The sequence below is a fragment of the Micrasema longulum genome, unplaced genomic scaffold (assembly GCF_059751315.1).
Source record: "Micrasema longulum isolate JH-2025_06_02 unplaced genomic scaffold, ASM5975131v1 h1tg002665l, whole genome shotgun sequence".
NCBI lineage: Eukaryota > Metazoa > Arthropoda > Insecta > Trichoptera > Brachycentridae > Micrasema > Micrasema longulum.
This window is the reverse complement of record NW_028279799.1, coordinates 22,521-48,276: the sequence shown is the minus strand read 5'-3', so window position 1 is coordinate 48,276 and position 25,756 is coordinate 22,521. Positions and strand designations below refer to the sequence as shown.

Genomic DNA, 25,756 nt, shown 5'->3' with positions numbered 1-25,756 from the left:
ATTAATTATTTTAATATTGTCACATGATATGATTTGTATTCTATATGTTGTTAACTTAAAACCTAGACAGTTGTATATTATAGATTATGAAAAAAAGTGTGATAAAAAGTTTAAAATTATTTATAAATCATGATGGTACGACGGTAAACAAATAATCATTTAATATGCAATGATTGTTATTTGATGAGAATACTTTTTAAGGTTACGAAATTATAAATTAAAATATATAAACCTTTTTCCATAATATCCAATGGATGTTTTCTTAAAATAAAAATTTATATTATTTACACTTCATGCAAAAGCAGTGTTGATTCTCACATTAAACTTATAGTTATTTGATGTTGTGCTCCGAAAATAAGGTTCATGATCCCACCATCTGGAAAAGAAAACATTAAGTTTATAAAATCATATAATCATACATATTATTTGCAGGAGACTGCTGCGAGACGTTGCATAGATTTATATGCTATTAAGCGCGTTGTCCAGATGTTTATTAAACATTATGTTTGCTTTAATTTGTATTTTTAATATCCTTTCGTAATATGCATGCTTCCACTTTCCATTATGTTGTATCCCAACTCGACACAGGACTCTGGGCCTCATAGAGTTAGGGATACTTTTTTGTTGTTGTTGTTAAATTCATAAGTTTAATGAAATGGAATAGAATTAAGGTCACCCTATACCAATTCAACTCAAGCACCCTCCCTTCATCCCCTCTCTCTTTTTTTAACTATTTCTCCTACAGTAATAAACATTTTCGTAAATTATAATCAGTGCGTGTATAATCTACTTAAAGCATGTGCTTTCAAATCGGCATGTTAGTTTTATATTTTTGTGCTACAACTATAGTGAAGGTGTATAGTGGGTTTTGCACTTTAGTTTAATTGATGTCCTGACAAAGAGACTGTTATGTCTCGAAACCGGCAGACATAGAAAAGTCGGTAAGTGGTTATATACAAAGATTTAATAACATTTAGAAAAAAATGTATCAACAACTACATATGTGGTGGTATAATTATTTTTGTAACACGCCAATGATAGGCATATTTTAAGTTTAATGAAATTTTTGCTTCAAAGGTGGTTTAAGACTGATATTTCACTGGCAAACAAAATTTAATTCTGATAACTTTAATATAATGATGATTATATTGCATCCTTACCTATTCGTCGCTCATCTGCCCTGTTCCAGCCTGTTGTAGGGTGATGTATTGTCTAACGAGACGGGATACCTCGTGAGCTTGTTCTGTCTGCAGGCGGGTCACCCTCTGCTGTAGGAGAGATCCACACTTCATGTCCAAGAACAGGGATCCATCCTCTGACCTCACCTACAATCAAACAAGTCATTCAGTTTTCACAATGATATAAAATTTGTGATGATAAGTGTCCCAATGGGACGCTGATTGTAGTGAACAACGTATTTTTAATTTCAGAATGAGGCAACACTTGCGGTCAATGGCATACTTTTAGTGACACAGTTAAATGATGCTTGTGTTCATATTTTTAGTGATGCTTTTCATAAATAAAATATTTTTAGTATCACAATGAGATAAAACTATCAGTCAACATCATAATATATATATATATAGACGATGAATTATATTTACTTATATTATTGAAAGCTCAACTAAATTACGCCTTTAAATGTATTAAAATGAAATGTTTATCTAAGAGCTATTGCCTATTAAAAAGTCTAAGTCTAATTCCACTTCAATTTAAAACAATAAGCAGTTTTTTTATTGTCACAGGACGACTGTTGTAACAGTTTTCTGTAGAAAAAGAAAAAAAATGACTTACGCGATGTTAGCTAGGCGACGATATTTAGTATCACAATGACACGGACAAGCGGTCAATGTCACATTTTAGTCTCACAATGAGGCAACACTTGGAGAGAGTGTCATATTATTTAGATTCACAATGGGATGATGCTTGCCGTCAATGCCATATTTTTAGCATCACAATGAGATAGCATATGCAATCCAAGACACATTGAGGTCAAATGAATATTTTTTAGTGTCACAAAAAGATGATACTCCGGTATAAACACTGAGAATCTTTTTTACCTTCCTGGTGCTGATGACTTCCGCGAAGGGCCAGTGTTGAAGGGTCTCATGGGTCTGCACGTCCAGGAAGTGGACCCCCCTTCTGTTTAGAGCGAGAATGTGATCTCTCCACTCGGGAGCGCCGGCGCCACCGGCCACACGCTTCACGGCAAAGAAAGAACTGCCAAACAGTGGCCACTGAGACAGGACAGCTAGAACCTGGAAGGTCAAAATAATTTTACATTAAAAAATCATGTACCTAAATATCGTCGGTAGAAATTTAAAACATTAATTCCAACATTTATGTATACGAGTAAAACATAGATCTGGCAGAGGATGAATGAAAGCAGAGAGAACGTAGTTGAAATGCCATCATTTAGATGAATGCGTGGGAAATCAATATATGGATGATGAAATCAAACAAGAGTGCAAATCTGAGACAAGTATAATTGATAAGATTAAGAAAGTGTCACTAAGGCGCTCTGGTCGTGGAGAGCACATGGATGATAAAAGAATGGTCAAACAGATATTATATGGTGAGAATGAATGGGAATGTAGGAGGAGGATAATCAAGAACGACGTGGAATGATCAGATGAACCAAGACCTCAAGTCTGGTCATGTCAAAAGCAGACCATAACTCAAGGGCATGTATAACAAGATCTATGAATTTTAAAAAAGCTAAGAATGTATGTCAGGATAGACGTGCGTAGGGGTCCACCCCTCTGCCCACCCCTACGGGTAATGAGAGATCCCATTTCAACAGCATGCATCCTACTACTATCCATGTTTTTCTTAGATTTTATGAGAGTAGAATTTTTTAAAACAAAAATTATGTATTTATACCAGGTTTTCATCATCATCATTCCATTTTCGCACCTGGTGGTGCATAATGCACTGCATTGGTACACCGATCGAAGAGTATCTTGATAATTTTTGTGTTACGTGAAGGTAAGATGATCAGTATTACGCTTCAGGTACCAGTCCAGGGACTATGAAATATTCTAGTGTAAAAACACCCTTTTCAATAAATGTTTTATATCAACTGAGACTTCTCGCTTCATATAAGACTAAAACAACAACATTAAACTTCATAAGCCATAAATAGCGATCAATTGTCATAATATGACATAGAAGAAACACAGGAAACTCAACTCAAATACATACGTGCAATTACCTGTGGGAGAATACAACACCAATTTAGCTTTATACTTTCAGTGCATTGTTTTCACTTTTTTATAGTTGAATTATCACAGACCATTGTATCAAAATTTAGCATTCTTATCTTGTTCCCACGCTAATATTACATATTCTTGTGCGTGTAATCTTTTACAGCGACCCCAGAATATAAACACTTGTCATTCTAATTTAGCTTATGATGAATGTTTGATAATTTTTTTAATCTGTCAAAGCTTTTATTATTTGTAATGCCAGCTAAAGCATTCAAAATTGTGTCTCTCGTTTAGGAAATGACGGCTATAGTTATCAGTCCATAGGACATTGGTAGTGGAAAGACGACATGGCCTACGGAAAACTACAAGGTAATTACAAGGTAGGAGGAGATATTGTGTTTCTATAAAAAAAACAGTCGGCAACAAAGGGATCCCAGTATGTTAGCCAAATAAGATTTACTTCAAACCAACAACTATGGTCCAATTGGTAGTGAAATATGTATTTAAAAAAGTGAGAAAGTTATGACGTGTTCAAATGAGTAGATCCTATGTGAAAAAAGTATCCGATGAGTGGATCCTATATGAAAGAGTCCGCGAAGTATTAATTATTTTTTAAATATTTTCTTGGCAAATAAAGATTTAAACCAAAAATTCAGAAAAATGCAGACCAAAGGTCCGTGGTTCGAATCCCACTCTACCCCAACTTGATTCCATTTTCTAATAGTGAGTTATTTACAACTCGTTGAGAATGGCCCCTTAAAAATTAAATATTTGGGTAAATCATAAGAACGCAGATAATTCTTTTTCTGTAAAAAATAAAAAATGAATCTATCTAATCCCTATCCGCACACAGTGGTGCATATGGTACAGAATCAGTGCTCCTACTGCAGCGCATCTGAATCGTTTTTGTAACACTCATTTTGCAGGATCATTTTGAAGGTAAGGTGATCGGTCTCATGCTTAAGGCGCAAGTCCAGAAACAACGAAATATTGTGGCGCAGAACCACCTTTAAAACCAATTTGAATTACCTGAGCCTTGGCTTGATGCGTGGAAAGTGGTTGGGCTATGCTCCAGTCTGCCTGCACGAGGGAAGCCCACCTCGCTGGTCTTATTTCACGCAAGCCCAGTACTGGTTTAGGGAGCAGGAACTTTATCTGAAAACATCAATAATTTATAATCAATTTATGCCAAATTACAACACTAGAAACTGCCAATTTTTTCCTAAATTTGTAAATACCAACTACAATGTTTATTCGGTGAATATTTTTGTTATAAATTGCCATAATTTTTTTCATTGTATTTATATTTTTTTTATAATTATTTTCTAAATCTTTTCCCAAGCATATTACATAATCATTATTTTTTTTAAACTACACCGATATATTGCACCTCCGATAAAATAGTCATAATGTAGAAAAATATGATTTTGATTTAAATATACCGAATAAATTATGAAAAAAACTCTCATGAGCTAAAAAATTTACATAATTCTAGATTTATGATTGACCCATTTAATGACATGATGACACATATAAACATTTATTTGAATGTGGCATTTATTAGTAAATAGAAAATGTTCAAAAAGGCTATGAAAAATGGACAGTGCAGCTGGGTAGAAGTAAAATGGATTTTCTCATTCGCCCAAACCACAACTGCTCCACAAATGTTTAGTTTATGTTATGTTTTTCTTCTTTTATTGTGCGTTTTATAATATAAACAATAAAGGTTAACATAAATTAAATATAAACATAAATACGTAATGTTTAAAACTGTCTGAACATTTTGTTAATTTTATCTATGTATATAAGTTTTTGTATATTCTCACATGTAAAAATATTTAAATAAAAGTGTACTGTTAAGTCTTCTCAGCACGGGTAACCCCAGTGAGGTCACATTATTTTTATTATTAATCATTGTTTACTATGAAGAAAATAAATGAATAAATAAAGTATTTTCATCATGACAATTGAGATTTTTAACAAAATGTAATAACATTTATTTAGACAAATCTAAATATATAAAGACACATCAGCATTATGTTAAAAGGTGAAAAGAAAAATCAAATGAAGAAAATATGGTTTTAAGACATTATGTTGATTTGGTTTTAAGACTCTACTGGAGATTCTTTTATTTTTTAGTTATGAATATTTTATATGATGTGCGACATGTGTAAGAAATCAAATTAAATTTGCTGCAGAAGCAAGGGCTAAGAAGGCTGATCTGGTTAATGAATGTGGTGTTACCTCCTTAAGATGTGGTGGGTGGTTTAGGTCGGCAGCTCTGTGGAGCAGGGCGGCCACTAGCGCTACGTCCCTCAGGGCCCCCGCTGTGGGACGCCCCCCGCCAGGGAGCTCCAGGAGGAGCCCCTCGAGGTAGTCAGGGGCTACTTGGTTGAACAAGACCTAGAAATTACAAAACAAATTTGAGTTTATTTTCATTAATATTTTTGGCTTGGATCTAGAGAAGGGCCAGTGTCAGATTTCATATTTTTCTTGCCACCGTTTGTAGAGGGTCGATGACAATTGAAAAAGAATGTATATTGAACTATTTTATACACATGCACATGTGTTTGTAATGTTTTTTATTTACATTTGTTATTAAAAACGTCAAAAAATTCATTATAATCCAAAAAAATGGCAAAATAATTAGTCTCCTGTAATATTATGATTTATAACATTGTCTCTTATAGATCCAAGCCACAGAGGACGTGGTTACATCAGTCCATCAGTTCAATTTGGTTATTGTCATTACTATGGCCCTTCATAACCGAGAGAGTGGGGTTCGAACCTCGGACCACAACCCAATTTTTTTGTCATCTCCAACTGGGGTAGGAGCTCCACTCTCAATAGGCAAATCCTACAATGCCTGTCTTAGCCTTAAATACTGTTTTTTTTTTTTTTTAATGCACAAAATACACAATTTTACAGACACAATTATATGTTTACATAATATATAGTTTTACCACACATTTTGTTTTTAATTTTGTATAAAATTATAAGATTCAGTATAATTCTTTAGAACATGTCCATATATTTGAAATTTTCTCAAACTAAATGGTTTAGGTAGATAGGAAGAAATTGCCTTTAGGCAATATGCCCGCCCTTATATGTGTATGTATATTATGTAAAATAAATAAGTTCCCCTGAGAGATTGCATTTTAAAAGCACTCAAATTACTTTCATCCTTGTTTTTTCAATTCCACACTTTGCTTCCATTTATCAGGGTTGCTACCAGGACTCCGTTGACGAATACTAATTTCACTTTCGGCAACATCCGGAGACCTAATTTTTATTGGCAAATATGTATTTGTCTTACCTCCGTGTAAAGTGGGTTGGGAGTATCGTGCCTCAGGGGGTGGTACCAAACGCTGCGACAGAAGATGAGGTAGAAGGGCTGACCGGCCTTCTGCAGCTCCGTGGTAACGTCCAGGATGTACTCGTCCGCAGCCAGCGGCATGGTGAAGGCGTCTCCCTGGACGATGCAGTAGAGAGAGAACTCCGCCTGTTCCGCTTCGTTGGCAACACCGATCTAATAAATGTAAAATTGTAAAATTTATCTAGAACATCTTTGTATAAAAATTGATTTAAACCTAATTAACGTGATTTAACACTGGATACAAATCATACATTCATTATATGAATAAATATTTTTTTATTCAATTTAATATGTAACAATAATAAAGGTAAATTTATTGCAGTTCAATAAGATATACTATATGAACTAAATTAGGTTTTTTTTAACGCTGTTCCTCTCCAAATACGAGACAGACTGTCATGCTTGGAGAGGGACTTCCACTGAATTATTAATACAAATATACTAAGTATTCATATACGTAATTAAAATATAAAACATTGATATTTTTCATAAGTCCTTTATATAGAAGTATTATCTAGTTGTTTTTTTATACAAATTGTAATTTATGTATTATTGTACTTTTTTGTTTTTTTTACAATATACAGAGGTAAAACAGACAATTCATAAATTAAATAATAATTACATAGCAATGAAATACATATTAACTCTTAAAAGACTGTGCTGAATAATCCCTTTGCAGCCGGTGGTGTAACACAATGTGACCACAAGCATAAGTCGAGATATTTTGAAATGTAAGCTAAAATACCAAATTATTTACAATGGTATGTGTTAAAAATGATCTTTATTCAAAGATGTTACATAAAAAATATAAAATTAAAGCATATTTATGCAAAATAAAGTTAGAAATTGTGTTCATTCCTTTTAAAATCCCGCTAGCAAGCGCTGCCGCCCGCGTCTGGTTGTCGACTGAATTCCGAATTACACTTACGACAGAATTTAGCGGAAATAGATCAACCGGGAGACTAGAAAGTATGCTATGCTAATACAACTCTTATTTGAATGCAAAAAAGAATATCAAATTTTTATTGCAAATAAATACTAGATTTTATTAGAATAAATAAAAACGCTGTTAAAACATATTCTTAGAATAATATTGAAATAAATCCTAAAAAAATAGCAAAAAAAACTTGTAAGAAATAAAATAATAGTACGTAATATGTGATATAATCAAATCATAATTAAACATACACAAAAATGACAACGTGAACACGTTTTTTAAAACTAGTTACGAACAAATTTTTTGAACACTTTAAATGAAATAACTTTGCACACTTCCTTGGGTACACTTCCACTTATTTGTTTGACCAATTAGCGCTTTCATCCCATTATGGACATCTTCAGACTGGCGAATATTATACAATGTAAAGATGATTTATAGAAATCAAAATATTATCTTAAGTGTGGAAATGAGTGGAAGTGTACCAAGTATTTTTGATTAATAACTTATATGTAAATGTATGTAAATATTACATCATTACAATGAAATTCCATCAAGAATTGTCAAAAAATAATTTAAATCAGATAAATTGTGAATAAATTGTAGAAACATTTCGGGAACACGGTGTGTTAAATACAGCGTCAGCTTAGTATACTACAAAAAACTTCACGCGACTGATGTGTTCTCTGTCCCACAAGTGGTATAATTCTGTATCGTGCTCTTTCGGTATTGTTTTCTCGGTCATTCAAGCTCCGCCCCTAACGAATAGTGTCCTTGTCCGTCTTCTGATATGCTATATTCTCGTGCTCTTTCTTATAAAATTTAATAAACCACTTATAATACTGGCATCTCTTTCGTTTGTTTTAATTTATTTTACAAAATGAAGAAATTGTTTTTTATAGAAAAAGCCCGTGCATTTTTTATAAAAATGTTTCCTTATTTTGGTGTAAAAAAGTCCATATAAGGATTACAAAAAATATGAGTTGGTTATTTAAAAAAATAAGAGAGTTATTAAATGTTTTTTACCCGAGGTAGACATCCGTTACCGCATAGCCACACATGAGTTAATAGTAAAAATAGTAAACAAAAAATCCCACAAAGGCATGGCCTGTTCGTGTGTATACAAAAAGAGTTTATGAATTTTTGCTCCTATAATAAATAGACAGGTATAATATTTTTGTATGATATAAGAAAGAGAAAAGAAAATTTTCTATAAAAGATTAGGAGGTACTTTTTTATTTTATAGTAATTAAAAAAGGAAATAAAAAATACACAAAAACATAGAAATGTTCCTTATTATTAAAGGGCAACAAAATATATCATGGAAAAAAAGAGTTAATATCTTTAGTTTGAATCCAGGATAGTGCGTGTTTTTTAAAAGAAGGAAATTTAGGTTTAGGGTTAATGAAATATTATCAGTAAAAAAATAATTGAAAATTTTTGGGCCTACAAAATATGCATGTTTCTGTGCTAGCCTCGTTTTACAATGTGGTATTTCTAGCGCACAACTCCTTAAACTTGACTTGATCTAAAAGCGTAATTTGAATTTCATATTATACACATATATCTTTATAGATAGCAAGCACCCTTAAAGATGTCGCATCGATGATACAGGTCACTTGTTGTTCCAAATTTGTGCATTCAAGTACCACATGTCATTTGTTTAAATAATAAACTTTAACATCATTATTGTTTGCAAATTTTGACGGTTGGACATGAATGCTTGCAATAAATTTGATTTATAACCAACATTAATTAGAATGTATATCGTACCAAATCACAAAGGTCGTGAATAACATCTTGGACAACAGTGGAACAGCGAGTATTGACAACTCTCTCTGCTCCTCCGGGTAGGCGATATATTTGCCTCCTCGCACTGCGCCCCGCCGAAACAGCCGTCACCTGAAAATTAAATACATTCATTGACATGATTTTCTGGCACCCAATTACAAAAATTATAAGAACAATAGAAATCTGTTTAATTAATGAAACAGAGAAATATCATTTTTTTTGTTGAGGGGAAGAGACCACAGTATAAGATTGCTCCGGGAATATATTTATAGTATCGATGCTGTCTTCATTATTACCCTTACATGTATATCATCTTTGAATAAACTTAATAGTTATGCCTATCGCTAATCGAAACATAAAATTATTAGTTAATCTGTTTATTCAATAAAACCATAAAAATGTATCACAATTATTATTTAATTTTTATTTTCAAAATTTATTACTTAATTGAATAATAAAATCATTAAATAAATAAATAAAAATTTTAGATGCAGGATCTTAACTTTGCTACACCATGTTTTATTAAATAACTTAGCTGTATTGTATTTCTTGACATGTATAACTTTTTATCATGTATTTTGTATATTGATGTGTGCATACATAATATTTATAAATGTATTGATTTTAGTATAGAAGAGTCCCCACTTAACACGGAATTTTCTGACAAGTCGAGGCATAAAAAAATTGTAATTGGGCCATTGTGAAATTGTGTTTCGTGAGTAATAAATAAATAAATAAATAATTGGTATTATTTGATTTTCAAAATGTTTTTATGACCAAAAGGGTTTTATATATCATCATCACACCCCTGTCAGCAGCCAATGTTGCATATAGCACTGCATGGCCTCAAACATGCTAGGGAAAGGTGCCAACCATTTAACTACGAGGCGGACCAAACACCACTCGATTTCCTTGTTTTTCCAGGATGTTTTACCCGAGAGTAACTAACTTATTGAGTCAAAAGCACTTTGAACTGTATTCTTAATCTGTCTGAACACAGAGACTTTTACATGTAAATAATATTTACAAAATTTTGCATATAAAACATAAGTATCTACATAAACATAATAAAATTAAAGAAAATAAAGTATAAATAAATAAAAGAAAGGACGGAGTTAAGAAATTTAGTTTGAAAAAATACGAATAAAAAGATTATGCTGTGTAAGAGAGAAAATGCTTTTTAAAATATTTTTTTAATTATAGATAAACAAATACAATATAAAAATAAATGCAATGTATACAGTATAAAAAATTTGCAACAGGCACATAATATGATAACATAATATAAATAGTTTCTTAAAGACTCTAAGCGTTTACGCTTTAACACTGTTTTAACAAGTATGCGTAATGTCACCGTGGTTGTTTAATCTGTACATTGACAACTGTACAAAAGAGATGGAATGTATGCGTATTGGAGAGTAAAAGGATGATTTTGCAGTAAGCTGTTCATACTGACGATGCAATCCTTATAGGAAGCAGCAAGAGGGATTTGCAACAAATAGTCTCTAGAATGTACCATGTTTGCCCGGAGACTGAATTGGTGACGAACGAAAGTAACTCAAATGTTAAGGAAATTGATATATATAGCTAGAATTAATAATAGGGTAGGACGGAAGACGAGCATGTATGACAAGATGTATTAACGTGGAAGAAGCTAGGAATGTACGCCAGTATAGTCTTAAGTGGCGGTACATGGTCTCTGCGTACCCCTACAGAGAAATAGCAAGATGGCCTTTGTTGAAGTAGTCAAAGAATCTAAGTTCACTCTAATGAATAAACAAAAAAATGTGTTAATAATAGTTTTTGTTGATAGGGGCCATAATTTACATTGCTTTTTAAAATGTACAAGGTTTGTGTTAAAGACATCCATTTCGTTAGCATATTGGTTCGCAAATACATGCATCTGTAGTATTAGAGAATTCGCGCTGTAATTAGAACCATCTGTTCTTGTTTGGAATTCAAATTGATATTCTAGTCGATAATTTGCATGAAAAATATTAATTACATAGCCTCCACTAAAATTTTAATTTTCTATCATGATTACCTCATTACATACATACTTATAATCCTATTTGATACATATTTTTTTCAAAAGAGAACTTATATCTTTACAATATTATGAAAAAGAAGTAAATGAGCTGTTTTTTTTTTTGCTATTTAAATTTAGTGTAAAAGAAAAAATAAAAAGGAAGTAATATCTTAATATTGGTCACTTGTTATTTCTCCAGTTGAGTTATGGCCAGTAACTAATTTTGTTTGTGGATTGTCAAAGTAATTAGTTATTGTCAATACTCGTAGTGTTGAGAGAAAGTTAAACCTTTTATGTTGGATGTGTAATGGATATGATAATTGATACTCTAAAAAGGTGACCTACATTTTCTGAGCTTGAACACTTTGTGTAAAGAAAAGGTTTAAAGACATCTTGTTACCAAATTAACATACGCACTAAATTATAAATTAAATGGATGGTTTTGTATATTGATAGAACTTTGAAAATCAAAAGCTGCCTGAGGGAGTTCTCTGTCATCTGGTAGACTTTCATTTATTTATTTAATAAACGCCCAGAGGGCTCTTACAATATACAGTTAAAAGTGCATATAAAATATCATAGAAAATAACAAAAATAAACTCACAACTATTACATTTAACATGTATTCATTCCAAAAAAAAGAAAAAGGAAATAAAGTTAAGATGAATGGAGAAACACATAAAATAGGGGAGAATTGAGGGGATGGCCATTCGATGGATAGGATAGCTAATTTGATAGCAGCAGGAGTGATGTGGATCAAGTCCACCAGCTCAGCATAATCATTAGCTGTTCTGTGGATGCGTGCCAGGGGAGAATGGTGGGTAAAGTTTGACATATTGTACTCACACTGGAACATGTGTTGGAGTCTGGTGGTTCTTGTGGGTACACAAAAGATTTTCAGGGAATCTATTATGGTGCATATCACTTTGTGCAATAGAGTGAGGTCAGCAATTGTCCTTCTGGTGGAGAGCGATGGCAACCTCAACTCAGACATCAAAGTTTGGTAGCAAATTTCATTTATAGGTTTACCCTTTTTGAACTGTATGTCGCGTAAAAACTTTCGCTGAACTCTTTCGAGGTTAAAAGAGTAGCAGTTGTACAAAAGGCTGCAGACTGATGATGCATTTTCCAGTTGTGATCGAACCAGCGCACAATACAGAGATTTTATAAAAAAGATGCTACTAAAATTTGTCGTATTCTGGATAATGAAGCCCAGCATCTGCATAACCTTATTGGCAATTGTCATTCTATAGTGCGTAAAGGTTAGCTTTTCGTAAAAAGGCATCTTTGTGTTGAAAGAAGGTAATCCCGAAGCACATAGTAAATATTAAACTTAAATGGATTGAGGAAAAGAGGGAATTCACTGAATAATTTGAATTAAGGGATAGTAGTAATTATTTAAGGGGTTGTCTTATTTTTGCGATTTGTAATATAAAGTACCTCTTCCACACTTGGTACATTTTTTCTTCCTCCACATCGTGCAGTCTTCCTGAGGTTGGCCAAACACACGGCTGCTGTACCCTGACAGTGGCGCCTTCTGTCTCCTGCTGCAGAGGTCAGGTACTCCAAGAGGTATGGTCTGTAATTACATGTATAAAGTTAAAGAAAACCAAAATAAAATATTAAAATTACTAACCCTTCAATCGTTGCTTAATTTGCATAGAATCTGTGTAGAATCAATTCCAAACAACAGAACAGTAGTACATGTTTATTTTTTTGTCTCAGAAAGGCAGCCTCCTTAGTGCAGTGGATAAGACGCTTGACTCACGTACGGAAGGTTACGGGTTCGGTTCCAGGAGAGAACACAATAATTAAAATGCGCTTCTTATCAAGCCGGATGTTTTGTTATGTAATTCACCACTGTAATTAGGCCTCCTGGCCTGTTACGGTGCAAAGAAAGTAATATAATACTTAATAAACTTTGACGCATCGAGTTAGATGAGAATGGAAAATACATGTTTAATTCAAATTTAATTCTGTGTTACTAACAATTGAATTATAGAAGTAATTCAAGAAAAACTTTTAGTCAAAGCTCTATTAATTCATTTATTTTTTATTTTTCATAAAACAATACTTTATCTTCAATGGTATCTCATTGCTATACTTATATACCATTTTACATTCAAATTAATTGTTTTTTTTTCTTGTTTGTTTGTTCAATTAATTTTATCACAAATGACAATTATTTGTAAAATTACGTAATTTTTAAAATTCTATTTAAAATAAAGATATTAACGAATTGACATAATACTTACACCAAAACATTATCTTGTGTAGAAACACACACTTAGCAGCATGAAAAAATTACTTATTTTTAGAAAACTGATTCATTCATGTATTTACAAAAATTCAATAGCTCAACTGAACTTTGCATATTAAGACAAATAAAAAAAGGGAATTGAAAATAGGTAGTGAAAATGCCCTCGAAAGTCAGTATTTAAGTATGGTGGTTTTTATAAACTTATATAAAAAATTAAATCTCTAATTGACATTCCATTTTGAAGGTTTTTAATCAAATAAAATAATATATGTAGCGTAAAAGCAAACACAATATCTTTTAGACGAGAAAAATTCCTTTTACTTTTGGTGCTAATTTTTTACTTGTAACACCCAATCATTTATGTTGATTTTATTTTATTTTCATTAAGAATACAAACAGAAGTTCAGGTTACAATACTTATCATAATCATACCCTTGTCCACACCCAATGGTGCATAGGGCATTGCATTGTTATGCTAAATGCAGGGTTTATTGATCATCTGTTATATGAAGGAACTCATCTCCGGTCGATTTCCTCATAGAAGAATTTTAAATGAGAGTATCAATCGAGTCTAAAGTGCTCGTCTAGGATTATGGTTCTATTTTAAACACAAAACTGTATTCATCATCCGGCTGGACACAGACAAAAAACTCTTCTATGAAACTGAATTGTTTAAGGCAGTGTTAAAGAATTCCATCCAATTAAAACATGAAATTGAGCGTAAGAAGACATCAAATGTAAATATTATACAAAACTATTGTATTATAATATTATGTAAATATGAGCTTAGAATAGTTGTTGGTCACAGCAGGCCATTGGCCTTAGAGGTATAAAACTTTTTTATGCTTTCACATGAACTGTACTAAACAGTTTAATAATAATTTGGTACCTGCTGTTCATCAAATTCTATTTTGAACTCTCAAAAGATACCAGAATACTAATATTTATAAGTTTCAAATATTTCTTCACTTTTCATTGATAAAAATGATGTGTTGATAATTGTCTATCAATAATAACTGAGTAAATTCGAAATATATTTACTGTTTCAAATGTTGTTAATTTCGTGGGATATTCTAGAAGTTGACAAACGTCTTACTTAAGGGTGTCAGAGCAGCTGAAGTAGGCAGCCACAATGGACATCAGGCGCCACGCTCTCTGACAGGAGTCAGGGTTGGGAGACTTGTTGGAGGTGGTCTGCTTCATCAGTTGGCAGTACACCTCATCGCGCAGGGCTGCGTTCTTGTGACAATGCTGAAAACAAACATTTAGGAAAATAAACATCTCAATTTACTAGGAATATTATATGGTAGACTCAGCGACGGATTATCCTTTAGGCGAGTAAGGCGCGCGCCAGGTCTCTAAGGGCGCCAGGAGTGGTTACATATTTTATCGGGTACCGCTCAAGAAGAAGTACCTCGCACAGACAACGATAAAATGAAGAGCGTGAAAAAAAAAAAATTTCGACGGCTGTCGGCAACTGCAGTAGTGCATTTACATTTTGTTATGCATTTTTTTAACCTAAAGATAGTTAAAAACAACCTTCACTCAATAAAGTCTGATAACTGACTGAATTCGCCAGCAATTTTCAAATTCACTATTTTTTTATAGATTCCCGTGTATCAAATATGTATACTTATTTATGTAAAAAAAATATAAAATAAAATAAAAAAATACTTGGCAACCTCTGAATAAGATATCTTTTGACAATTTCTGATTGGAACCTCGATTAACAATGGGAAGTTTACATATATCTTCAATTAACATATAACAACAGAGATGAAGAACATTTTAGAAAAGGTAATATAGAAGTCTAGGCATCTACAGGGCTTATGATCTGTCATTGGCTGGTTTAAGTGGCCACTTTACACACTGTGTAACATTCATTATTCTGCCCATATTTGAACATCTATATTCCTTCAATTCTTTCATCTGTTGATGTTTGTAAAGTTAAAGACGTGAAATCTTTATTTAAGCGGGTGAGATTAATCTAATTGAATTATTTCACCTACATACTAGGCGATGCCTGAAAATATTATTTTATAAATTGTTGATATATCATCAATTTTATCTACAAAGTAAAATTAAGTTTTCTGTATAAAAAGCAGAACAAGCAAACATTTTTTTCTTCTAAAGATGTTCAATTATAGGTTACCGACGAAGATACTTGAAATGTTTATGGAAATATACTCATTTTCGTACATAAATATCGGTTTTTCTTTATAGACAGTCGAAGATAATTCTGTTAACTTCCTATTGTAATCGGGGCCCAGGACAACAAAATGTGACGAGAATATATGTAACATATGACTCTATTTGCATTGGTATCTCGATTGTTGTGAATAAGGAGTATGGAGAGACTTATGGAGGTGTAAAACATGGTGTTTGTTTTATATGTATAATAGATTATTTTTTGTCTTTGTTTTTGATATTTATTCATCTTTTTAGAGGCGAAATATTATTATTGTCAAAGAGACTTAGCTGCCGTTTACGTTAAGTAGTCGTTAAATAAGTCTAGATCGTACATCTTCTCAAATTTTGAAAAATTACTAATCGTTCTTCCTAATGGAGAATTCTGAGCTGCTCAACATATAATAATATGAACAGTATTATTAAACATTCAATAAAAATACTCTCTGAACCAATGACAATAGAAATATCACTTTTTTAAAAACATTTTTGAAGTAATAAAGGTCTATTAAATACTGTCTAGTGTTACTTATTAGTGGCATAATTTATTTTATTTTTAATTTAATTTTGAATTTCCGCAAAAACAACCATTCCATTGGCCACGCCCCTAATGCGTCACGATGCATGTTTATTTGTTCCTGACCATTCAAATTTGTTTAGAACATTGTCACGAATATTGACGTCACAACCACCAAGGCCAAACATGTCGCGTTTTTCTAGTGAGGTATTTTAAATTTATGAATGAAAACATTTCTCTACAATATCCATATTGATTTCGAATATACAATTAATTATTCTAAATTCATTTGATATATTTTAATCGGAATTCGTAGTATGTGATATTTCCCTATAAAATAAACACATTTAAATAGGGATGTGGTCCCGTGGCTCCTGTGGTCCCGTGTCGCGGACTCACGGCTCAAAGGTCCGTGGTTCGAATTCCATTCTACCTCAACTTCATTTTCATTTTCTAATAGTGAATAATTTGCAATTTGTTGTATATGGCCCTCAAAACGAAATATTTTGGTAAATCATAAGAACGCAAATATTTCTTTTTAAAAAAATTAAAAAAATTGCTAGTGCGAAGAAAATGGCATTTTAATTCGTGGGTAATATTGCCTTCCGTGCCTTCATTCTTTAACGGACTTTCATCGTGGTCAGACGTGATGCTAGGCAGAAATATGGACCCGCTACGTCTCTTACCATGAGCACCGTGTAGACGCACTTGACCTCCGCCATGTCCTGGTGCGGCGGCGCGTCCCCGCAGTAGCGCAGGATGCAGTGGAAGGCCTCCACGGCCAGCGCGCCCAGCTCGGGCTGCAGGCGCAGCAGCGGCCCCCGCAGAGGGCCCGCCTGCCACTTGACCAGGTCCGTCTGCCGCTTCCACGTCCACTGCGCGTCCTCCCTCTCCCTCTCCCGCTCCCTGTCCCGGTCCGCCTTGGCCTTGCCGCCCTTCAGCGTGTCCGTCTTCAGGGCGTCCAACCTGCGAACGAAAGGAAAAAAATAATTCAAAGACTTTGAAATTTACAAAAACATATTTTCCGTTAGGATATTCAACTATCTGTCTTGATGAAATCCCCGAATAAGGTATTTTCATATTTTTTAAACGTCAGTTTTCACCTTTTTACGCTACTTCGGGCGTCGTCGAATAATTTTTCTAGAAAGGTTTAAAAAAGGCATATTTTGAATTATCCGAAAACGAGACGTTTTTCGCCCTGCAGGGCAAATGGCGCGTATGACGTTTTTGCGCTAAACTTATACGCAATGTTTATTAGAAGCGCAGTCGGCAGTCATAACGCGTGACGTCAAAATGACGTGATGCCAACTGCGCGCCGTTTTGTATGTGCTCATTTTTAAACCAAATAATTATAATTGAAATCTTTTTTTTATACATTGATAATTATATTATTAGAATTGTAAAAATCCGCTCTAAATATATACTACATTTTTAATGTTATTCCCCACTTGTGAAAATACCCTATTGAGAGCCAGGTCCACTACCGCATCCTCCAGACGCTCGTGATAGGAGGTCGCTGCGTCCGTTCTCGGACTTTAATGTTAAGTATAAAATCGAACCACCTTATGCCTAATATTCTCCTCAAGCACTTACTCTCAAACTCAGAAGTTTGGTGTTCTGAGCTTTGGTAACGTGCCAAGAATCATAACCATAGATAATCTTTAGCCGTGATATTTTTTTTTCATTAGAATAACTTAAATAAGAAAATAAAAATAAAAAATACAAAAATTGAAAAAATTTTTTTTTGAATATTTGTAAATATAGATTTATATAAAATAGAATTTATAACTAAGTAATTTTCTCATGGATGTTTATGTGTGTATATGTATGTTCATATGTATGTATGTATGTATGTGTATATATGTATGTATGGATATGTATGTGTGCATGTACGGGTATATATATGTATGGATATGGATGAGGATGTGATATAGATATTGACTTAGATATAGATATAGATTAAGATATGGATATGTAAATAAATAATGTTTTTAATAAAATGCTTTGTGCCTATTAAATATGTACACACTTCTGTTTTAAATTTTGGTACTCCGGTTCTGTATTTATTTTTTTAAATCTTAAAATTGCGTTATCATTCACTTATTTTTTTCTTTTTTTTACATCTTTCTAAATATTTTTTGAAAGCATAAATTACATGCACTTTTTTCGGTCCTTATATTTAAGTTAGTAGTAAATATTATTATACAGCTATGTAGGACTATCATATTATAAATTGTAAAGGATCTTTACCGACAAGCCATATTCATTGGCTTGGTGAGTCCTGTAAAAAAAAAAATATTAAAATGTTTTAAAAATAACTAAAATGTATATTAATAATAAATAAATAAATAAAATAATAAAAACAAAATCATATTTAGGCCTTAAAGTAATAAATTATGAACGCAAATCACTTGCAATCAGGAAATCATTATGTAAGTCCCTATTTCAATTTTAATATCAATTTTAATATCATTCGTATTTATCAGAAAGCGTAGCACTTAACACTTTATCTGCAGATGTTCGTAAAAACTAGAACAATAACAAATCTCCCGAAGCTGATTCAGATATAATATATGAATGTTTCATAACTCGTACATAAATTAAGATTGTGATTCCCAACAAAAGATAGGCGCAATGGCTATTAATGGCTTTAGTAAAGCAAAACGCGATTCTCAGCAAATACCTCTGTCTAAAGTATATGCTGCGGAGGGAAATGTATTGAATTGTTTACCTCTATTCATTCACATAATAACGCTAACTTTTATCACTTATTTCGAGTGATAGATGAAAAATATACAAGATACAATTAATATTTTGAAATGCCAATGCAATTTTATAAATTATTAAAACTACAAATTTGACGGAACTGGCTATATTGAAAAGACCAATGTAACTAAATACTTGGGACTATTTGTTGACTCCAAACTTTCATGGAGCTACCAATTTGAGCATGTAAAATCAAAAATAGCACCCGTAACTGGCGTATTGTACAGACCTCGAGGCTTGCTTCCTCATTCCGTTTTGTTTGCCGTCTACTACGCTATGATTCATTCCCACCTATATTATTTATCATGCATATGGGGTTTTGCCAGCAAAAATCAGATCTCGGAAATACAAATTCTTCAGAACAGAGCTCTAAGAAACATTCTTCTTAAATGGGATTCCCATGTGAAGGATGTCTACCGACAAACAAAGATACTTCCTTTCAAGGTAATGCCACTGCATGACATAACCAATACTGTTTTAAATATCATAAACTTTTCTGCTCACTCAAATTAAAAATACACATTTGGTCATAATGTTCATAATTACAAGACGCGTTACATTATTCAGGGAATCTTCATGTGTCTAAGTTTCGCTCAACAAAGTTTGGCAGTAGGTCCTTGGAAAATATTGGCCATTTCAAATATAATAAACTGCCTGATGAGCTAAGACACGAAAAATTTAGTAAAAAATCCAGAAGTGTCGCAATTAAAAAATATTTCTTAAATCTTTTTGATAGTGATAATTATTAATGTAGTTTACATAAGATTGTGTTTTATGTTTCTTATACAATAATGTTTTCTTTTTATTTCGGATGTATTAATTTGTATGATATTATGTATTGTCAAAAAAATGTTTTTTCTTACGTACGGTCCCAAATGAGCTTCTTTTATAATTCCTGGGAGTATAATATGTACTTTTTGTATTATATGTTTTGATTAATAATATTATTTTAAAAAAATAAATTATTTGCATATAACCATTTACCGCCTTTCTATGTCTACTAGGTTCGAGACGTATTCGTCTCTTCGTCAGGACACCGATTGCAAAATCCATTATACACCTTCACCATAGTTGTTACACAATAATCCTCTTTCTTCTCTAACTCATATAGTGTCCATGCGGCTCGACTGTGGAATCAATCAGACTCTCTGTATCTCTATTCAAATCAAGTATGAAAAAACATCCCCTTTCTCTTCCTTAATCTCTCCGCCTTTCCTCTTTCCTCTTTATTCCTTTTCCTTAATAAGGAAAAGTATTGATTTAAGGTAATTTATATACAAATACTGTTACTTTTGTATATCTTTAGTTTTTATTTTCTATTGAATATGTTTTGCGACATTGCATTACAAAAATGATACTTTTACTTAATTGGTTGGTTGGAAGAAATGGCCATTTGGTAATAAGCCCGCCAATGTACAATTAACATTATGTACAAAAAGTTAAGTAAAATATATATATATGTAAAACCAACATGCCATGCATTTTAATGGACAACCCCTACATGCACTGATTAGGTTATGAAAATATTGAAAAAAGTAGGAGAGGGTGAAGAGACGGTCGCGAGTTTAATAGGTATAAGGTGACCATTATTACAATAGAACATTGTATAATGGGCTATATTGAAAAGTTGTTTGATTATTTTTCAAAGGGACATTATTTTTAAAGCTTTCGAAATGTGAAACATTTCTATATTATTTACTTTTAACCCTTTACTATTTGTATGTAAGCCCATTAAAATGCATTACATGTTGGTTTTATCTTTTAATGCAACAACTATAGTGAAGGTGTATAGTAGGTTTTGCATGTTGGTTTAATTGGTGTCCTGACGAAGAAACGGGTACGTCTCGAAACTGGTGGACATAGAAAAGTCGGTAAGTGGTTATATACAAATATTTGAAAATATGAATGAATTTTCGTTCATTCATGAAACAGACTTATATTAATTCGTAGAATTAGATGAAAAGTATTTATTTTATTCTGGTTTATTAACAACTCGTGACGTCACGTGCGGAGTAATTTCAAAATTACAAAACTTTAAAAAACCATAGCGCTGATAATACCACACATATAAATAAAATAAAAATAAATGTCCATTAAATAATATTTATTTTTTGAAACCACTGAACTTTTTCATTATGTTTTTGCTCGTTGAATACTACTGAATCTCTCTTTTGTAATTTCTCCATTACAAAAATCATCGTAGTTGTTTTTTTTAGCAATTCAATTTATAATCCAAATGTAAGTCATTGTGGCTTAAAAATAATGTGAGATTAACCTTATGAGAATTTACGCCTTATTTCATTTTACTGTTAAAATGTATTTATAATATCTGTAATAAAGTATTATGTATTCTGAAAAATACCGTTCTGAATGTGAAACAGACAGCAACCCTGGGCTGGTATTCTGAACGGAATTGCACGCAAAGAGATCGCTCTCTTAGTGTGTATTTAGTACGTATTTACGCGTTAAAAATGCGTTTTCTACGCGCGCTTTTGCATTCAGAATATCACCCCTGGGTCCCGATTACAATAAGAAGTTACTTCGACTGTATAAATAAAAACCGATATTTGTGTACGAAAATGAGTATTTTTGCACGAACATTTAAGATACCTTTGTCGGTAACCTATAATTAACATGTTTGGAAGAAAAAAAATGTATGCATATTATGCTTTTCATACCGAAAACATAATAATTTTACTTTGTAAATAAAATTGAAGATAAATGTTAACTTCCCCCCCATATGTTCACTAGGGATGTAATAACTGAGAAAGATATTGAAAGGAGGGTGAGTGCCGGGAACAGAGTGAACGGTGCACTTAAATCGACCTTGGCAAATAAATGCTTGTCACAAGAGGCAAAATTGGCAGTTCACAACGGAGTCCTGGTCCCGTCCCTGATGTATGGGAGCGAAGTATGGACTTAGAAAAACAGGGATGAAAGTAGGCTGAATGCTGTCAAAATGCGATCTCTCAGGCGAACGTGTGGTAAAACTATGTACGATAGATGCACAAATGTTGAGATCCGTACATTATGTAAGGCCGAGACAAGCATTATCGACAAAATCAAGAAAGGAGCTCTGCGCTGGTTTGGACATGTAGAACGAATGTACAGCGAGAGAACGGCTAAGAGTATTCACAATGCGAATGTTGATGGATGCAGAAATAGAGGAAGACCGAGAAAGACATGGCATGACCAAATCCAACAAATACTTAAAGATGGACATGTCAAAAGTCGGAATAATCGGCGCGCGTGCATGAGAAGATGTATGAATGTAGAGGAAGCGAGATCTGTATGCAAAGATAGAGTGTTGTGGCGTTCTATCCTCTCTGCCTACCCTTACGGGGAAACGGCGTGATGGTTTGTTTGTTTTGTTAACTTCCCATTGTAATCGGGGCCCTGAGGTGCAATTATGAATCTTTGTTTTTAAAAATCGTATTCCTACACAAGTACACCACTTTGTTGGTGAGACGACCGGAGCTTGACGTTTTCAAAAATAATGCCATATTTAAAAAAATATTTATTTTATGTTTTTTGAATTCAACCATAAACAAGTACCTACTTAAAATACAACATTTTTTGAATCTCAACAATTTTTGGTTTTGAAATTTAATCACAAACTAGTAACTAGATGAAAATTATTTTTCCAAGATGATAGCAGGCAAGCCAACGTTCGAGCGGGACAACGTCTGTCGGGTCCTCTAGTAATTTATAAATAATAAAAAATAAAAAAAACGCGTCACATTTATGAAAAAAAAAAGTAGAATTAAATTCAATAAAAGTGTTTTATTTTGGATACCTAACCAGATTGTTTCATAGTGTCCATTTTTTTAACTTCATAAATTTGAAGAAAATCGTAAAACGGAGTATTGAATTTTCCCCTTAGAAGGTATGTCAAAATTAATATGTACTCGTGTATATTACAACAGAAATTAAAAACAGCTTTTGACCTGTAAGTGGCTAATTTACACACCGTGTAACATTCTTTATTCAACATATGGTTAAATATTCATATTCCTTCAATTCTTCCTTTGGTATTTTTTTTTATATTTTCAATAATATCTGGTAAAAAATCTCTTCCAAACAGATCCAAGTAGCGACGGTGAAACGTAATTAAAATATGCTCGTTTTCGTTGTCAGAATAAGTCTTGGGAAAAGTAATACCATAATTAATATTTCCACTTTTAGAACAATGCATTTCGATATTCTAATTTTATTAATTTAATTATAAGACAGGGCGGACAGTCTTCGCATTGCTGGGATTACCACCTAAGAATTATGTAAGATAAAAAGATAACACAAAATGGGTAACGTTCATGGTCTGTTATTATCTTGTTAGTAGTTCTGGTAAAAATATTTAGTTTATTTAATTACAGATGTGGATGACTTTCCTGGGAAACAATACGATAATCCACCTTTAACCACTTGTATTATGTAAAACCTTGATAAAAAGCAATGCTACAATAATTTTAGCCGTACATTCTTCATACATAGATCGTTTCATTAAGCGTAAAAGTAAATGCCTCATAGTAAAAAAGAGTAAATTGAATGAAATTATACCCGTTTGTACGAGTATATTACCAGTTTTAAGAGCCGCCCATATTTTCTATTAAGTACCTAGTAAATTTCAAAAAAGAAAGATAAGTTTTCTAAAAAGGACATTTATGGAAATCTAAGTTCGTACAGTCAGATTTGTTTTTGCAGAATTTTGATATTTTTTTTTCACAGTTCATTTATAAAAAAACTTAATAAGTCTTTTATTTCATTATTTTATTAGTGGGTTAGATTCGTCCGGCTGAACCAATTCACATACTAAGCAACGCCTGAAAACAATTTTCCAATTTTTATACTTCTATCACATGATAAAGGTTTCAGCTCTTTTACTTCACAAAAGTCAACAGATGGAAGAGTTGAGGAAAAGTGGATGTTTAAACATAGGCAGAATGGTGAATGTGACACAGTGTGAGAAGTGGCCACTTAAATCAGCCAATGCTGGGTCATAAGTCCTGTAAATGCCTAGACTTCCATATTTCCTCCTCAAAAATATTTTCCCACTCTGTTGCAACAAATTTAAATATAAATAACTCCCTATGAAGGAAATCCAGCCGGTCTGTAAGCGTTTGAACATACTAAAAGCATTGTTGTATAATATCTTGTTCATGTAGGTATTATATATGTTTTAATAATAAGAAAAAATATGTTTATCATCAAAATTCCCTTTCAGCACCTCATGGCGCATAGGGCACTGTATCGGTACACCAATCGCCGTGTATCTTGATCATATTTGTTACATGACGGTAAGATGATCAGTCTAACGCTTCAGGTACCAGTCCAGGAACTATGAAATATTCCAATGTAAAAACACCTTTTAAAGTAAATATTTTATATCAACCATGTCGGGAAACGAACCTGAGATCTCTTACTGACCACTACACCACGAGGCCGACCAAAACATTTTTTATATTTTATTTAATAAGCATGAATTATTTGTATGCGTTTTTAATGTGTTTCATTGCTATCTAAACAAAATAAAATAATTAGATATTTAATCGAAGTATAGTTAAAGATTTTTTATTTTCAAGATCTGATAAAAATTTGATCTAAGCTCCCATTTGATTTTTGTCTATCTGGCCTAGAAGTGTAGTGGTTGACGTGTTTGGGGACCGAACTCGGACATGAAATTTGTCCGCGACTGACATCTTAAGTAAAATACTGATTTTTTCCTTCGCGTGATAAATGCATTTTATTTTTAACATAAGTTCAAAAAGGTGCGTAAACAAATAAGTATACTGTAAATGACTGTAATGCAAACAAAAAGTAAAATTCAACATTACTTATATTGTTAATAATATTATCTAAAATACGTATAAAATAAAAACTAATTAGTAGTCAGATGAAAATGAAACATAAAGTATATATAATTTGAAATGAAAAATATCCTTGCCTTCTTGAAGACGATTTGATGCAGGATCCAACCCAAAGCAAACAATCCTGGAGATTCATCAATGAATATTTCTTAAAATCCACCAGCGATTGGAAAGCAACAACACCATTTTAACTTGACACCCTTCTGAGAAAACTGTTCACATAAACTCAAAAACAAAAACGTTTCCCTTCTAAATTGGCAACACATCTCACCCGTCATCGTGAATATTAATTACAGCGTCTCCATAGCACAAGATCACGGCATAATTACTCTCAATTTTCAACGATAATTACAATAAAATGTTCGCAAGAAATCGACTACAATGCAACACTTAAAATTGCAATGAACCATTTCGTCAGAACTGCACATTTTCCGCACCAAAAAATACATTCGCATGCCCGGTTTTGTAATATTAACCAATAGCTTACAAAACAACTCAAGAAGTGAAAGAATGCGATCACATTCTAATCAAAAAATGCACTAACATTCATAATACATCACAACAAAAACAAAAGAACACAGATATGATAAAATTTTATTTAAATCTGTTCGATAGCAAATGTCACTTTTTTTCAGTTTTGGCGGTTAAATTTTTCCGACGCGTCAACATGGCGTCGTTAGGCGCTCTTTTCGCGACTGCCGTATTTAAAAAAAACAACGGACCGTTCGTTACATATTATTTTTTATCCGTCAAGCTGTCTACACTCGGAACGAGGCCTGCCCGGAGAGCGTGTAGTGTGTAGTCACTTCAATACGGTACT

General features: G+C 32.7%; 1 protein-coding gene across 1 annotated transcript; it reads right to left on the bottom strand.

The window, feature by feature from the left end:
* Positions 1–334: 334 nt before the first annotated feature.
* On the bottom strand, positions 335–25,756 carry LOC148271767 (unconventional myosin-XV-like). Its single transcript, XM_088240958.1, has 11 exons — positions 25,014–25,756; positions 16,993–17,272; positions 14,699–14,853; positions 12,783–12,921; positions 9,296–9,424; positions 6,526–6,738; positions 5,454–5,612; positions 4,239–4,364; positions 2,061–2,258; positions 1,161–1,325; positions 335–376 (listed from the first exon to the last, which is right to left on the bottom strand). The coding sequence occupies exons 1-10, from the start codon at positions 25,070–25,072 to the stop codon at positions 1,161–1,163; spliced, it is 1,623 nt and encodes a 540-aa protein (XP_088097084.1). The 5' UTR covers positions 25,073–25,756; the 3' UTR covers positions 335–376.